Source organism: Hemitrygon akajei, chromosome 14 (assembly GCF_048418815.1).
Source record: "Hemitrygon akajei chromosome 14, sHemAka1.3, whole genome shotgun sequence".
NCBI lineage: Eukaryota > Metazoa > Chordata > Chondrichthyes > Myliobatiformes > Dasyatidae > Hemitrygon > Hemitrygon akajei.
The window spans coordinates 43,297,759-43,315,792 of record NC_133137.1 but is presented as its reverse complement, the minus strand read 5'-3'; the positions used below and the strand labels follow the sequence as shown (position 1 = coordinate 43,315,792).

Genomic DNA, 18,034 nt, shown 5'->3' with positions numbered 1-18,034 from the left:
CTCTCAACTGTGCTACAAAATAATAATCTCTAAGAGAAGGCAAGCCCCATCCCCCCTTTTCCTTTGCTAATTGCAAAGTTTTGAGACGAACTCTAGGCCTTTTACCCTGCCAAATATACCTTGATAGCATCTTGTTCCATTCATTGAATTGATTTTGATTCATCTCTATTGGTAGGGTCTGAAAGAGATATAGCAGTCTACCTATTAATGTTATTGGTAACATTATCCATTTATCAAGAGCTTCTTGAATTTTTTTCAATAATGGCAAATAATTTAGTTTATATAAATTCTTTATATCATTATCAACTCTTATAACTAAATACTTTATACCATTTATCAGCCATCTAAATTGAGTTATTAATCAACATTGACTATAATCTCCTTTAGTAAGGGGTAGAATTTCACTTTTATCCCAATTTATTTTGTACCCTGATAATCAGAACATCATCAGCAAATAAGTTAATCTTATATTCCTCTTGATTAACTCTGAAACCCATAATATCTGAGTCAGTTCTAATTAATTCAGCTAATGGTTCTATCGCCAACACAAATAAAGCAGGTGATAATGGACAACCTAGTCTAGTTGACCTTGTTAACTGAAATGATGTTGAAATTTGGCCATTTGTCACCACTTTAGCTTTGGGGTTAGTATGTAAGGTTTTAATCCATTTTATAAAAGATATTCCTAATCCATATTTTTCCAATACCTCAAATAAAAAATCCCATTCCAATCTATCAAATGCTTTTTCTGCATCCAAAGCAATTGCCACACTCATTTCTTCCCTCTTTTGTGCCAAATGAATTATGCTAAGTAACCGAGTTACATTATCTGCCGATTGTCTATTTTTAATAAATCCTGTTTGGTCCATGTGTATCAATTTTGGTAAATATTTAGATAATCTATTAGATAAAATCTTTGCTATTATTTTATAGTCCGTGTTCAACAAATAAATAGGTCTATATGATGTTGGCTTTAAAAGATCTCTGTCTTTTTTTGGCAATACTATTAAAATAGCTGTCGAAAAAGATTCTGGAAGTTTATGCGTTCTTTCCGCTTGGTGTATTAGCTCCATAAAAGGAGGAATTAATAAATCTTTAAACTTTTTGTAAAATTCAGGCGGAAAACCATCTTCTCCTGGAGATTTATTTCTCTGAAGTGATCCTAGAGCTTCTTCGACCTCTTTTAATGTAAAAGGCACATCTAATCCCTTCTGTTCTTCCGAATTCAATTTTGGGAGAGTTATTTGTGATAAAAACCTTTCTATCTCAACAATATCATTTTGTGATCCTGATTGATACAGTTCAGAATAAAAAAAAATTAAAGTTTCATTTTAAAGGTTTATAAGCAATTTTATTTACACTTGTTCTAATTGCATTTATCGTTTTGGAAGCCTGGTCTGTTTTTAACTGCCATGCAAGAATCTTGTGTGATCTTTCACCTAGTTCATAATATCTCTGTTTAGTTCTCATAATTGCTTTTTCTGTTCGGTATGTCTGAAGTGTATTATATTGTAGCTTCTTATTAACAAGTTGTCTTTGTTTTTCTTCTGTCATATACCTTTGAGATTCTTTTTCGAATTTTGTAATCTCTTTTTCCAATGATGATACCCAAATATTTGAAAGACTGTGTGCCATGCCCAGGGGTATCGACTTTCAATTTCTCTTGGTGGGCTATAGTAATACGAAAGTAATTGGGTTTTATCTATGTTGATCTTGTATCCTGATAATTGACCATATTGTTCAAAGGATTGCATCAATTTAGGTAAAGAGTATGTTGGTTGCCCTAGATTGATCTAAATGTCATCCGCATAACAAGCCAATTAATGCTCTGTCCCTTTAATAGTAATTCCCCTGATATCTTCATTTTGTCTGATGTATTGAGCTAATGGTTCCAGATATAACGCCACGAGTAGTGGTGACCATGCACAACCCTGTCTCGTGCCCCTTTCTAGGGTAAGACTATTTGATAAATATCCATTGATTTTAATCCTAGCAGTAGGATTGTGATATAGTGTCTGTATAGTTTTAATAATTGTCTTCGAAACCAAATCTATGTAAAACTCTGTAAAGAAAATTCCAATTAACCAAATCAAATGCTTTTTCAGCATCTACGCTTATCACTATTGCTTTGATTTTTTTTTGTATATGATCCATAATGTGAAGTGCCCTTCGAATATTGTCGAGTCTGGCGTTGTCGTATAAAACCTGTCTGATCATTACGTATCAGTATGCATAGAAACTCCTCTAATCGTTTGGCCATGATGGAGGTAAATAACCTATAATCTACATTAAGAACGGATATTGGTCTAAATGACCCGCATTCCATTTTAACCTTGCCTTCTTTCAGTATAGCTGAGATTATCACTTCCTTCCAACTGGGTGGCATTTGTGCCTTTTTTAGAGCCCAGTTCAGTGTGGGGAGTAAAACAGGAATTAACTCATTTTTAAATTCTTTGTACCACTCTGCCGTATACCCATCTGATCCTGGTTACTTGCTTAATTTAAGCCTACTAATTGCAGCTTTTAATTCAACTTCAGTTATGTCAGCAGTCATCATTCTATTTTGTTCTTTGCTTAAAGTGGGTAACTCTACAGAATTCAAGGTGGTATCAATTTGGGTTATGCTTCCCCCCTGGAACTTTGGAATATAGCGTTTTGTAAAACACTTCAAAAGCTTCTTGAATTTCACTTAGCTTATTTTTTATCATTTTCGTTCTTGGGTCCGTAATGCTATGAATTGTATTTTCTGCTATCTTTTTTTTCCAGTTTCCACGCCAGTATTTTCATAGATTTCGATCCACTTTCATAATGTCTCTGTTTCAGAAACATTAAGTTTTTCCTGATTTCTTGCATAGCCAAATTATTTATTTCATTCCTAATTCTTTTAATTTCCCCTAATGTATCCTGTGCCAAATTCAATTTGTGCTTTTTCTCTAGTTCCTTCAGCCTATTTTGTAATTAATGTTTTATTCCTTATTTTTTTCTTATATGAATATATCGCTTTAATTTTCCCTCTTAAGACCGCCATAAAATGGGAGGTGAAACCTCTCCATTATCATTAAATTCTAAGTAGAGACCAATTTCTTTTTTAATTTGTTCCTTAAAGTACAGATCATTGAGTAGACTTGAATTTAGTTTCCAAATAGTATTCTTTGGTTGTAGGTCAAAATCAACAGGTGCATGGTCACTTACATCTATTGTCCCAATTCCACAGGTGTTTATTTTGTCTTTGTCTTTTCCAAATGTTATGAAATAGTCTATTCTTGTACATACAGAATGTGGAGCAGAATAATGAGTGTAATCCCTTCTGTCAGGGAAAAGGTCCCTCCATATATCAATTAAACCAACATCCTCAAAAAGTGGATTAACTTTCTTATGTAAAGATTTTGTTTCATAGGCTTTTCTATTGGAAGAGTCCAAGTCTGGTTGTAATTGTAAATTTAAGTCTCCCCCACATATCAGGAGACCTTCTGTTTCCATTACCATAATAGCAGTAATTTTCTGAAAGAAACCAATATCACTTCCCAGGGGTGCGTATATATTCAATAGAGTAACTGAATTGCCGTCTATATTCCCCCTTACCAGAATATATCTGCCTTCTTTATCTCCTATTTCGAATATTTTTTCAAAATTTAGCCTACTTGAGATAAGAATAGCAACTCCTCTCCTATGTCCTGATTTATATAAGGAGAAAAACAGATTAGTGAAGCCCATTCTCTTTGGTTTTTTATGCTCATTATCACTTAAATGAGTTTCCTGTAAATATACTACATGGGCTTGTTCTTTTTTCATTTTGGATAAAATTCTCTTACGTTTGATTGGATTTAATAGCCCATTTACATTAAAAGAAATGAATTTTACCTTGTCCTTAGCCATCTGTATTTATCTGTCAATGTATCATTGAAATTAGAATAAAACTTAATCGATCTACCCCCTGAACAAATAAGAACCAAGAAACTCAAATAATAACAAAAATGGCAACAAACGTGTGATTCCAAGGCTGAGGTCTCTAGTAAATGACACTGCGTTGAGCCAGAGGAAATGTCTAGCTGTGGGGGATAACCCCTCCTATTTGTGAGTTGAGGGCCCCCATTGCAGTATTCATAAAAGTCAGTGAACAAATCCATTACACAGAAAAGATTTCCGTGTACTCCTCCTATATATATATATATATACACACACACACATGCATACATATATGCACATACATACACATACACATATATGCACACACATATATATATTCTCATTTTGGTGGGGAAAAAGGAATAAGTGAGCGAATAAAAAATAACAACTAAGAAATATAAAATCCACATTATAATAAGTATTTCTCGAGATACGTATATCACTGTGTACTTTTGCTTCAGTTTAGCTTCTCAACATTTTTAAAGTTAGCCAAACCTTATGGCTCTTCTGAAGGGGGTGAGGACTGTCTTTGGGAAACTGCCAGTCTCTTCCTGATATGTTTCTCTCGGCCTCCTCCCGTCTCCTGCCTTCTCGTTTTTCACACTATTTCCCAAGCCGAGCAGGACAATTCCTCAGCCAGGCTTTCTTTAGTTTTGGTCATGCTGACGGGCAAACCTCTGGCCTTCATGTCTGTAGTCGCCTCTTCCACTGTCTGGTACAACTGCGTCCCGTTGTCATAAAACACTCGAAGTTTAGCAGGGTACAGAGTTTGAAATCTAATTGTACAATGTCCTGTGTATGTTACTAAAAAGGGCTTCTTTGGTTTGTTACGAGTAGGAATGCTTCTTTGTCTGATAAATGTTTCTCTCGCCGTTGTTTCGCTTTAGAATGGCTGATATGGTAATTGTATTCATTTGTTAATCAATGGGTAATGTTATTGTGTTTTATGAGGCTGGGGACTTGGGGGAGGGGTTGCGCGGGCTTGGGGTGTGAAGGCAGTCGGGAGGGAGAGCCGAGGAAGGTGGACGTGCGCTCGGAAGACCACCGGGGAGTCCGAGGTGGAAGACGTTGAAGTCGGAGGCAAGCGACAAGGGGTCGAATCGTTCGCTGGTTGAGCTCCAACGAGTGCACTACCCTGACTGAACTTTGATAAGTTGGCGCCTTTTGTTATTGTTTCCTTGTATATATATATATATTGTATTGCCTAATACTCTTTTAATTTTAGTAAACTCTTTAAATTGTATTTCATAACGGTATTTGTTGTGGGTTTGATACTGTCGGCGGGAGCGAGGCATAAACTCGATTCTCACAGCACCTGCGTGTACGGGAGGCGGGGTTGGTGTGTGGCTGGATCTCCTTTTCCCCTAGACATATACCAGCCTTTGTGGGTAAGTGTTACATAATCTTATTTTGCTTTAATACTCGCTTTACTTTGGAGTATTCTTTGCGTTTCTGGAGGACTGCGGGGGGGGGGAGGGTAATCTTGGTCGAAATATATTAATTTATCCTCTACAAGCACTCTCTTCTTACCCCAGGCCCTTCATAGAATCTCCGCCTTGGTGCTGTACTGAAGGAATTTAATTATTATTGAGCGTGGCTTTCTATCCTGGGTAGGTTTTGGGACTAACGCACGGTGGGCTCTTTAGACTTCCAGCTTCATAGTCGGGGGAAGATCCAGTGCGTCCCCTAGTAACTTTCCGACAAACTCCGTTATAGACGCTCCATCGGGAACGTTGTAGATTCTGATATTTTTCCGCCGTGATCTTCCCTCCAGGTCAAGCAGTTTACCTTCTTGGTGATGTATTATTTTTATTGTCTTGCTCAGTATCCTTTCTACATTTTGAATGCGATCTTCCACCTTCTCAATGCGAGTCTCTGCCACCGCTATTTTTTGATTAACGCTGGCGAGCTCTGCCTTAATATCACGGAGCTGCAGCTCAATTTTTTCCGGAACTCCCTTATCTCTTTCAGGATTTCAAAGATATTCGCCACTTCGTCTGAACGAGGCCCAGCAGCCGCCTCGCTAGCACGCAGTCGGGTCGGAGAGCCACTCGCTGCACTCCTCTTGGACACAGGCTCTGCAGTGTCGCTTTTTTTATTTCCATATCTTCTCCCCATTCTTGCCCCTCTTTTCAGTTCAAATATTTTTCAAAAATTATTATATTTGATGGGTTAATGGGGCTTAATATGCGTTTTTCCGGAGGAGCTAGTGACTTAAGCTGCCACCCTCGATAATGACGTCACCAGAACCTCAATATAGCACATATTTTACCTTTCTATGCATATAAAACACTTAAGAAACATACGTATTTCAATAATTAAACCACTGCATTGCTTAGTAATAATTGTAGCTTTCACCGGAGCAGGGCCTTTCACATGCTCCATTAAAATTGTTCCGATCGTTGACCAACTGTAGCCTAACGCTTTTCCAATGACCGATAGCGTTTCACCTCTTTCCAATCGCTTTATTACTTCCACCTTATTTTCAATCGTGATCGTGATTATTTTCGTGAACAGAAACACCGCAGATTCAGAGCTGCCAGGTCCTAATGTCCACCACACTGAGACATGTTAAATAAAGTCCAGGGTTCCGCTGCGTCCTAAAGACCACCGCTCTGAGCCAGGTGAAATAAGGGGCTTGAGCATCCACATTTTTTGGTATCCGCGGGGAGTCTCAGAACCAATCCCCCGCGGATAAGGAGGGCCGACTGTACTACCAAGCTCAAGTACAGCTTTTATCCTACTGATATCCTATTCTCAGGGGTGTTGGACACTTGGTCTGACAATTTACCTGACTATGACCTTATTGTCTACCTGCACTGTACTTTCGCTGTTACACTTTATTCTGTATTTGTTTTACCTTGTTCTACTTCAATGTACTACTGAAATGAATTGATCTGTATGAATGGTATGCTTTTCACTGTACTTTGGTAAACTGTATGTGACAAGGAAACAGCCTCAGAATAGAAGGCTGTCCTTTTAGAACAGAAATGGGGAGGAATTTCTTTAGCCAGAGAGTGGTGAATCTGTGGATTCATTGCCAAAGGCAGCTGTGGAAGCCAAGTTTTTATGTATATTTAAGGCAGAGGTTGATAGATTCTTGATTGGTCAGGGCATGAAGGGATATGGGGTGAAGACAGGATTGGGGCTGAGAGGAAAACTAGATCAGCCACAATGAAATGGCGGAGCAGACTCAATGAGCCAAATGGCCTAATTCTGCTCCTGTATCTTATGGATTGTGATAAACTCGTTTATCAATTATCCACTGGCTTATTCCAGTTAGAATAGTACATGATACTTAAGAAGAGTATCAGGTTGTGAAAAGAGTGCAGAAATCTGTGAAAATATTTTCAGGGCAGAAAACAAAGTGCTGTGTACTACAACGAGATGCTGGACAGGCTGGGACTGTTTTCTCTAGAGTGGCAGAGGTTGAGAGAAGATTTGTAGGGCAGAGAATGGTGGCTGGCTGGAATTTTATTTTTATTTTTATCTAGAGATAAGCATGGAACAACCTCTCCAGCCCAGCAACCCAGAGAACCCAGTGGAAATACACACTCACAAGAAGGACGTACAAACTTCTTGCAGACAGCTTTGGAATTGAACTCCAAATTTTGATGCTTTGAGCTGTAACAGTTTCACACTAACTGCAATGTTACTGTGGCACCCCCCCCCCCCCCCCCACGTGGTGGAATGTATTGCTAGGGATGATGTGGAGGCAGATAGCAGAGCAGCGTTTAAGAGACTCGGAGTACATGAATGTGCAGAGATAGAAGGATACGATCAATGCACATGGAAAAGGATTAGATTAATTAGGGGTGTAACTGGTTCAGTACCACTGAAGGGCCTGTCCTATGCCGTTCTACGTTCCGGTATGGATAGCATTATCTGAAGAAACTGAAATCATGTTACAGAGAAATTCTCAAAATGCAATTTGACAAGTATTTGAAGAGACTAACTTGTAGAATAACAAACTCCCATCACAAATGCTGCCCCAAAACAACCAATTTCACGACATATGTCAGTGATAAAACCTGGTTCTGAGGAAAAAAGAGGAAATTGTGGGGTGTGGGACAGAATGAAGGGAACAGTACAGGCCTCCTTCTAAGATTCTATTTGCTGAGTATCTCTGCCTTCAAAACTGTATAACCACTACAAACAAATAAAACATAGAGGTATGCAGTGTAAAATCAATTAAACACAACATACACACAGATTAGAAAAAAAGTTAACCTTTGAACCATGTTTGCAACAGAAGACAAAAATTCATCCAACTTCTTTGAAAACATCTCCACTCCCATCTTGAAAAAGTTGATCTGAAAAACACAGAAGACTGAAATGAATTTTCACACACTTGAGCAACACACACAAAATGCTGGTAGAATGCAACAGGCTAGGCAGCATCTATAGGAAGAAGCACTGTCGACGTTTTGGACTGAGACCCTTCCTCAGGACTAACTGAAAGAAAAGATAGCAAGAGATTTGAAAGTAGGAAGGGGAGCGGGAAATGTGAAATGATAAGAGAAGACCGGAGGGGGCAGGGTTAAGCTAAGAGCTGGAAAGGTGATTGGCAAAAGGGATACAGAGCTGGAGAAGGGAAAGAATCATTGATCGGGAGGCCTAGAGAGAAAGAAAGGGGGAGGGAAGCACCAGAGAGAGATGGAGAACAGGTAGAGTGATGGGCAATGAGAGAAAAAAAAAGGAGTGGGGAAATAAATAAATCAGGGATGGGGTGAAGGGGCATTAACGGAAGTTAGAGAAGTCAATGTTCATTCCATCAGGTTGGAGGCTACCCAGACGGTATAATAAGGTGTTGTTCCTAACACTGACTTCTCTAACTTCCGTTAATGCCCCTCCACCCCATCCCTGATTTATTTATTTTCCCCCTCCCCTTTTTTCCCTCTCTCTGCCCATCACTCTGCCTATTCTCCATCCCCTTCTGGTGCTCCCCTCCCCCTTTCTTTCTCCCTAGGCCTCCCATATAACCATATAACAATCACAGCACGGAAACAGGCCATTCTGGCCCTCCTAGTCCGTGCCGAACTCTTAATCTCACCTAGTCCCACCTACCCGCACTCAGCCCATAACCCTCCACTCCTTTCCTGTCCATATACCTATCCAATTTTACCTTAAATGACACAACTGAACTGGCCTCTACTACTTCTACAGGAAGCTCATTCCACACAGCTATCACTCTCTGAGTAAAGAAATACCCCCTCGTGTTTCCCTTAAACTTTTGCCCCCTAACTCTCAAATCATGTCCTCTCATTCGAATCTCCCCTACTCTCAATGGAAACAGCCTATTCACGTCAACTCTATCTATCCCTCTCAACATTTTAAATACCTCGATCAAATCCCCTCTCAACCTTCTACGCTCCAATGAATAGAGACCTAACTTGTTCAACCTTTCTCTGTAACTTAAGTGCTGAAACCCAGGTAACATCCTAGTAAATCGTCTCTGCACTCTCTCTAATTTATTGATATCTTTCCTATAATTCGGTGACCAGAACTGTACACAATATTCCAAATTTGGCCTTACCAATGCCTTGTACAATTTTAACATTACATCCCAACTTCTGTACTCAATGCTCTGATTTATAAAGGCCAGCGTTCCAAAAGCTTTCTTCACCATCCTATCTACATGAGACTCCACCTTCAGGGAACTATGCACGGTTATTCCTAGATCTCTCTGTTCCACTGCATTCCTCAATGCCCTACCATTTACCCTGTATGTTCTATTTGGATTATTCCTGCCAAAATGTAGAACCTCACACTTCTCAGCATTAAACTCCATCTGCCAACGTTCAGCCCATTCTTCTAACCGGCATAAATCTCCCTGCAAGCTTTGAAAACCCACCTCATTATCCACAACACCTCCTACCTTAGTATCATCAGCATACTTACTAATCCAATTTACCACCCCATCATCCAGATCATTTACGTATATTACAAACAACATTGGGCCCAAAACAGATCCCAGAGGCACCCCGCTAGTCACTGGCCTCCATCCCGATAAACAATTATCCACCACTACTCTCTGGCATCTGCCATCTAGCCACTGTTGGATCCATTTTATTACTCCAGCACTAATACCTAACGATTGAACCTTCTTAACTAACCTTCCATGTGGAACTTTGTCAAAGGCCTTGCTGAAGTCCATATAGACTACATCCACTGCCTTACCCTCGTCAACATTCCTCGTAACTACTTCAAAAAATTCAATAAGGTTTGTCAAACATGACCTTCCACGCACAAATCCATGCTGGCTACTCCTAATCAGATCCTGTCTATCCAGATAATTATAAATACTATCTCTAAGAATACTTTCCATCAATTTACCCACCACTGATGTCAAACTGACAGGTCTATAATTGCCAGGTTTACTTCTAGAACCCTTTTTAAACAATGGAACCACATGAGCAATACGTCAATCCTCCGGCACAATCCCCGTTTCTAATGACATCTGAAAGTTCTCCGTCAGAGCTCCTGCTATCTCTACACAAACTTCCCTCAAGATCCTGGGGAATATCCTGTCAGGACCCGGAGATTTATCCACTTTTAAATTTCTTTAAAGCGCCAGTACTTCCACCTCTTTAATTGTCATAGGTTCCATAACTTCCTTACTTGTTTCCCACACCTTACACAATTTAATATCCTTCTCCTTAGTGAATACCGAAGAGAAGAAATCGTTCAAAGTCTCTCCCATCTCCCTCGGCTCCACACATAGCTGACCACCCTGATTCTCTAAGGGACCAATTTTATCCTTCACTATCCTCTTGCTTTTAATATAACTGTAGAAACCTTTCGGATTTACTTCCACCTTATTTGCCAAACCAAACTCGTATCTTCTTTTAGCTTTTCTAATCTCTTTCTTAAGATTCCTTTTACATTCTTTATATTCCTCGAGCAATTCCTTTACTCCATGCTGCCAATATCTATTGTAGACATCCCTCTTTTTCCGAACCAAGTTTCTAATATCCCTTGAAAACCATGGCGCTTTCAAACCTTTAACCTTTCCTTTCAACCGAACAGGAACATAAAGATTCTGTACCCTCATAATTTCACCCTTAAATGACCTCCATTTCTCTATTACATCCTTCCCATAAAACAACTTGACCCAATCCACTCTCTCTAAATCCCTGCGCATCTCCTCAAAGTTAGCCTTTCTCCAATCAAAAATCTCAACTCTAGGTCCAGTCCTGTCCTTCTCCATAATTATATTGAAGCTAATGCTATTGTGATCACTGGACCCAAAGTGCTCCCCAACACATACATCTGTCAGCTGACCTATCGCATTCCCTAACAGGAGATCCAACACTGCCCCATCTCTAGTCGGTACTTCTATGTATTGTTGCAAAAAACTATCCTGCACACATTTCACAAACTCTAAACCATCCAGCCCTTTTACAGAATGAGCTTCCCAATCTATGTGTGGAAAATTAAAATCTCCCACAATCACTACCTTGTGTTTACTACAAATATCTGCTATCTCCTTACACATTTGCTCTTCCAACTCACGCTCCCCATTAGGTGGCCTATAATACACTCCTATCAGTGTTACTACACCTTTCCCATTACTCAATTCCACCCAAATAGCCTCCCTAGAGGAGCTCTCTAATCTATCCTTCCAAAGCACCGCCATAAGATTTTCTCGGACAAGCAATGCAACACCTCCTCCTCTGGCCCCTCCTACTCTATCACACCCGAAGCAACTAAATCCAGGAATATTTAGTTGGCAATCACACCCTTCCTGCAACCATGTTTCACTAATAGCTACAACATCATAATTCCAGGTATCAATCCACGCTTTAAGCTCATCCACCTTTCTCACAATGCTCCTAGCATTAAAATAGATACATTTAAGGTACTCTCCACCTCCTCCTCTCTTTTCATCCCTAGCAATGCATTCAAATTTATTATCCTTTTCTTTCTTCTCCCCTACATCTTCAGGCTGAGCGCATCCCTTCTCCATCACCCGCCTTTCCTCCCTCACACACTGTCTACTTACTTGCTCTACTGGTGAACTAACCTCCTCTCCCATAGTTTCCTCAAATTGATTTCCGCCCCCCCATCTTACTAGTTTAAAGTCTGCCCTGTAGCCCTAGCAAACCTCCCCGCTAGGATATTGGTCCCCCCAGGATTCAAGTGTAACCCGTCCTTCTTGAACAGGTCACGCCTGCCCCAGAAGAGGTCCCAATGATCCAGAAACTTGAATCCCTGCCCCCTGCTCCAATCCCTCAGCCACGCATTCATCCTCCACCTAATTCCATTCCTACTCTCACTGTCGCGTGGCACTGGCAGTAATCCCGAGATTACTACCTTTGCGGTCCTTCTTCTTAACTGCCTTCCTAACTCCCTATACTCTCGTTTCAGGACCTCTTCCCCTTTCCTACCTATGTCATTGGTACCTATATGTACCACGACCTCTGGCTCCTCACCCTCCCACTTCAGGATATCTTGGATGCGATCAGAAACATCCCGGACCCTGGCACCAGGGAGGCAAACTACCATCCGGGACTCCCGATCACCTCCACAGAACCGTCTGTCTGAACCCCTGACTATTGAGTCCCCTATTACTATGGTCCTCTTTCTTCTATCCCTACCCTTCTGAGCTACAGGGCCGTCCTCTGTGCCGGAGGCCCGGCCACTGTCACTTCCTCCAGGTAGGCTGTCCCCCCCAACAGTACTCAAACATAAGTACTTATTGTCAAGGGGTACAGCCACTGGGGTACTCTCTAGTACCTGCCCCTTCCCCTTCCTGACCGTGACCCACCTATCTGCCTCCCGTGGCCCCGGAGTGACCACCTGCCTGTAACTCCTCTCTATCGCCTCCTCATTCTCCCTGACCAGGCCAAGGTCAGCGAGCTGCAGCTCCAGTTCCCTAACTCGGTCCCTCAGGAGCTGCAGTTCGACACACCTGGCGCAGATGTGGACGTCCGGGAGGCTCGGAGACTCCAGGACCTCCCACATCCGACACCGAGAACAACAAGCTGCCCTCACACTCATACTTCCCGAATAACTGAAAATAACAAGGAGAACTAAAAGATAAGCCTACTGTGCCCTCTTCCGCCTAAGCCCTCTGAGCCCAAGCCCTACACTCTGCTCCCGGCTCACTCCGCTGCCCGCAAACGAAGCTGCCCGCTGCTTAATGCTGCGTTCTTTTTATATCTTCCCTCCTTCCCAGGCCTCCTTCACGCGCCTGCGCAGTCCCGCCTCTCAGAACTCCGATCTGAGAAGCAATTTGAAAATGGCCGCCGCCGCACTTCTTCTCAAAGCCTCGCTGTCCTCTTCCAAAAGAGCAACACATGTGTCCTCCCGTCCCATGATTCTTTCCCTTCTCCAGCTCTGTATCCCTTTTGCCAATCACCTTTCCAGCTCCCTCCGGTCTTCTCCTATCATTTCGCATTTCCTGCTCCCCTTCCTACTTTCAAATCTCTTACCATGTTTTCTTTCAGTTAGTCCTGACGAAGGGTCTCGGCCCGAAATGTCCACAGTGCTTCTTCCTATAAATGCTGCCTGGCCTGCTGCGTTCCACCAGTATTTTGTGTGTTCCAGCATCTGCAGATTTCCTCGTGTTTGCTTTCACACACTTGATTTCTGTGAGGAGTCAGAGCTAACACTGTTCACTGCCCCCAGACTTCCTCCATAACTAAGGATGGACTTGTCAAATTCTGTCATTGTTCCTATTTGAAAAACAGAGTGCAGCAGGCAGCTGCAGAGGGCAGGGGGAGTAGGGGCAGTGGGGGGGGGGGGGTGCGGGGGGAGGCTGACACCCTTCATCAGGACTTTGGCGTGAAATGTCGATTGTTTATTCCCCTCTGCTGATGCTGCATGACCTGTTGAGTTCCTCCAGCATTTTGTGCGTGTTGCTCCAGATTGCCAATACCTGCAGAATCTCTTGCATCTAATATTTCAAAAATGATTTCACATTAAATTCAGAAGACTTAATCAGAAACTGGTAGGAATATGTACTGCGATCTGCCGAGACCATAATATAGGAAATCAGCTGACTTACCTGACTCTGAGTGAAGCCTAGTAATGGATCCAGCATGGCCACGCGCTTCCTGTGTTGCAGAGCGTTTAAGGCACAGTAATACTGCAAGGAATAATGGTGTTGTTTTCGCCTTGCCGCAACTACTTCAGCTACCACCTCCGCCTTCAACTGAAGAACAGCAGGAGTTACGTCCTATGCAACTAGACATAGGTAAAACACGGCACAGCAACTGCAAGGTTGACCTATAGAGTACATATGGATGTTTCTTGTATGTGAGAAGGGTATGAATGCCTCCTTGTGCCCTTCTATAATGTAGAACTTGCCTTTTAAACTTAAAACAAAACAAAGTTGCAAGAAAATACAAGATATGCCATTTAAACCAATTAACAATATTTATAGATACTGTTTTACTTTTTAAATTTGACATACACATATTTAGAGACATCAGTGCATTATCTATAGTAATCAACAGCTAAGGGTTTTACACACAAAATGCTGGAGGAACTCAGCAGGCCAGGCAGCATCTATGGAAAAGAGTAAACAGTCAACGTTGTCTGTACTTTTTTCCACAGTTGCTGCCTGGCCTGCTGAGTTCCTCCAGCATCATGTGTGTGTTGCTCAGATTTCCAGCATCTGCAGATTTTCTCTTGTTTGTTAAGGATTAGTTCTGTTTACTTTACTATCTAATACAGAGTTTGTGTTTTTATTAACTTTAATAGAACTTCTCATCACTACTATTATCTAGTGGGTTAGACTGACAGTCATACAGCACAGAAACAAGGTTTCATCTGAAATGGTCCAAGGTTCCCGTCTAAGCTCATCCCATTTGTCCATATTTGGCCCAGCTTCACTGACATCTGTCTTAACCATTTCCTCTGACCATTTCCATTCTATTTCACTCAGCACTCATTGAGTGAAAAAGTTGCCCCTCAGGTTGCTACTAAATCTCTCCCCTCACCTTATATCTATATCCTCTGGTCATAGAGTTGCAGCACAGAAAAAGACCCTTCAGCCCATCTAGTCTGTGCCAAACCATTTAAACTGCCAAGTCCCTTCGACTTGCACCCGGACCATAGCCCTCCATATCCCTCCAATCCATGTACCTATCCAAACCTGAGGAGTGAAATTGAAATCACATCCAATCACATCAAGCACTGGCAGCTCATTCCACACTCTCAGTATCCTTTGGGTGAAGAAGTCTCCCCCTCATGTTCGCCTTAAAATTTCACCTTTCACCCTTACCCATGACCTCTAGTTGTAGTCTCTCACAACTTCACAATCTTGGCATCATCGGCAATGTTGAATGCCAAGCGACTGAATTTTCTTGACCAATTTTCTATCCTTGTCAAATGTTTCACTGAAGTACACGTAGACACATCCAATGCCTTGCCTTCATTAACTTTCCTGGTAACTTCCTCCGAAAATTCTGTAAGATGGGTTAGACTTGACCTACCATGCACAAAGCCATGCTGACCATCCCTAATCAGCCCCTGTCCATCCAAATACTCATATATCTGGTCCCTTAAAACACCTTCCAATGATTTTCCCACTACTGACATCAGGATCACCATCCTAAGAGCCTTTCTTAAACAGCAGAACAACATTTTGTTATCCTCCAGTACCTCACCTGTCGCTAAGGATTATTTAAGTATCTCTGCACAGATCCCTGCAACTTCTGCACTTGCCTCCCACAGAGTCCTTGGGAACACCTCATTCAGACCTGGGATTTGTTCACCCTAATTTACCTCAACACAGCAAACACCCTGGTTCCTAAACCCTGGGGAAAAAGAGAGTGCACTCATCCTGTTTTTGCCACTTATAATGCTACACAGTACAGCACTATAGTCAGTGTCAAGATGAGCTCTCTTTCTGTGTGAGGAAGGTTGTCAAAGGAAACTGCACACCAGCAGGGTATTTGTGAAAGTACATGATGAACTTGTGAAAGATGTGTCACAGTGCCCAGAACATCCTCTTTGTAATGAATTTGTAGGAGCCATGCATCTGTCCTCTATCTGCACTGTATTCTGTGTTGCCTATTTATTATGTCTATTATGGTAATTAGTCACATGAGTGAGGGCAGCAAAAAGCAAACAGAATTAAATTACATATTTGTGCTTTGTTCAGGGCAATCTGCAGCTGGGGACTGACAGATGTCATACCTTTTGTTGATCACTCAATTTTGCTTAATTTTGTACACTTAAGTTTTGTTGCTTCAAGATTGTATGTTTGCTAATTGCTAATAAAGGATTGAACACATATCTTCAACTTTGGAACAATCATTATTGGAGCTGAAGACACATCATACAAATATAACAAATCCATGGGGGTCACCAGCAGCAGCAATTGATTTAGTATACAACATTTAACATCATTACCATGTAGTTTTCAGATAGTTGATAGAAAAGAATAAGATTGGACCTTGGGGGATAAGTGCTTAAATGCGGCAAGGTTAATTACATCAGCATTAATGCTGTTTATACTTGTGCGTACGGGCTATGTCGCAGCCATACGCCTCAGCCTATGTCGCGAGCATGCATTGCTGTGTGCCAAAACGCTAGTTGGCGGTGGGGTTTTTATGCCACTGTGTTGAGTTTCTTCGTGACAGACATGGACGAGGAAATATATTTCACACATTTTTGCATGTCGACAGGTAGATCTGACAATTTGGTTCATCTATTTCGCATTGGTGTACAGACATAGTGGAGAAGAAGCAACCGGAAATGCATAGGAGGAATTGCGAGCTACCAAGCGGACCAATCACAGTTGTTGCAGCCTGCGTCGCCGCAACGCGAGTTACTTTTTTGGGGAGGTACACATCACCCTACAGCGTAGATGCGACACACAAGTATAAATCAGCCTTTAAGCAGGAAACAAGACAGAGCAGACTAGGAGCAGCTACTATTGGGCAGGTACACATCTGACATGTGGGAGTAGTTTAAAACCCAGCTGATCAAATTCCAGGACCAACACATTCCCATGAAAAAAAAGACAAGGATGACAAGGACTGGGAATCTGGGATGATGAGAACGATTGTTACAAACGCATAGGTTTTGTTTACTGTGGACTGTCACTTTTAAGTGAGGTGGGACTATGATGTCAGTCACAGGCTAGCGCTGTTTGTGCAGATTAAAATGAGAGAGATAGATAAATAGATAGGTAACACTATCAGTACACAACATCAGAAGCCAGTGGCACTGTTACCAGCTTTGAGGCTCAGCAGAGAAGGGTAAAGTTAGGCAGATCAATAGTGATAGGAAACTCAATAGTTAGGGGAGCAGACAGCAGATTCTGTGGCTGTGAAAGAGAAGGTGAGCATCCAGAGGTTTTGTGCATATTGACACCAATGACAATAGGTAGAAAGGGGAATGAGTATACAGAAGAGACTGAAAAGCAGGACCTCCAAGGTAGTAATCTTTATCACTCTTAGTGCCATGTGTTAGTCAGGAGAGGAAGTGGCTGAGGAACTGGATGCAGAGAACAGGTTTCAGATTTCTGGATCATTGGGATCTCTTCTTAGGAAGGTATGATCTGTAAAAAAAGAAAGGGTTACCTGAAGCCGAGGAGGGCCAATATCCTTGAGGGCAGGTTTGATGGAGATGTTGGGAGGGTTTAAACTAATTTGGCAAGTGGGTGGAATCTGACGTGACAGGGCTGAGGATGGGGCAATTGGTGTATCAGTCAATGCAGTGTGTAATAAGACTATGAGGAAGGACAGGCAGATGATAGGGCAAAATTGCAGTCAGTGGGATGAATTGATGTGTAACAAAGGGTAATGAATACAGGTCTGAAGTTGTTTTATTTGAATGCACCAGTATACTGAATAAGGTAGGTGATCTTGTAGCACAGTTAGAAATTGGCAGGTATGACATTACGGGCATCAGTGAGTTGTAGCTGAAAGAAGGTTACAGTTGGGAGCTAAACATCCAAAGGTACATCTTGTATCGAAAGGACAGGCAGACAGGCAGAGGGGATGGGGTAAAAACTCAAATCAAATCTTTAGAAAGGAGGTGAGATAGGATCAGATTATGTAGATTTCTTGTGGGTAGGGTAAAAAGACCCTAATGAAGGTTATATACAGGGCCCAAACAGTAGTCAGGATGTGGGATATAAAGTTCCAACAGGAAAGAGAAAAGGCAT

At 41.6% G+C, this 18,034-nt stretch overlaps 1 protein-coding gene across 3 annotated transcripts in view; it reads right to left on the bottom strand.

The window, feature by feature from the left end:
- The window catches only part of appl2 (adaptor protein, phosphotyrosine interaction, PH domain and leucine zipper containing 2), a 121,471-nt gene that overhangs the window by 44,180 nt on the left and 59,257 nt on the right, over window positions 1-18,034 (bottom strand). For all 3 annotated transcript variants that reach the window (XM_073065930.1, XM_073065931.1, XM_073065932.1), the window contains 2 exons: window positions 13,919-14,065; window positions 8,137-8,219 (listed from right to left, as the gene is read on the bottom strand). In XM_073065930.1, coding sequence (XP_072922031.1) covers window positions 8,137-8,219; window positions 13,919-14,065 — 230 coding nt within the window. The remainder of the gene's footprint in view (window positions 1-8,136; window positions 8,220-13,918; window positions 14,066-18,034) is intronic.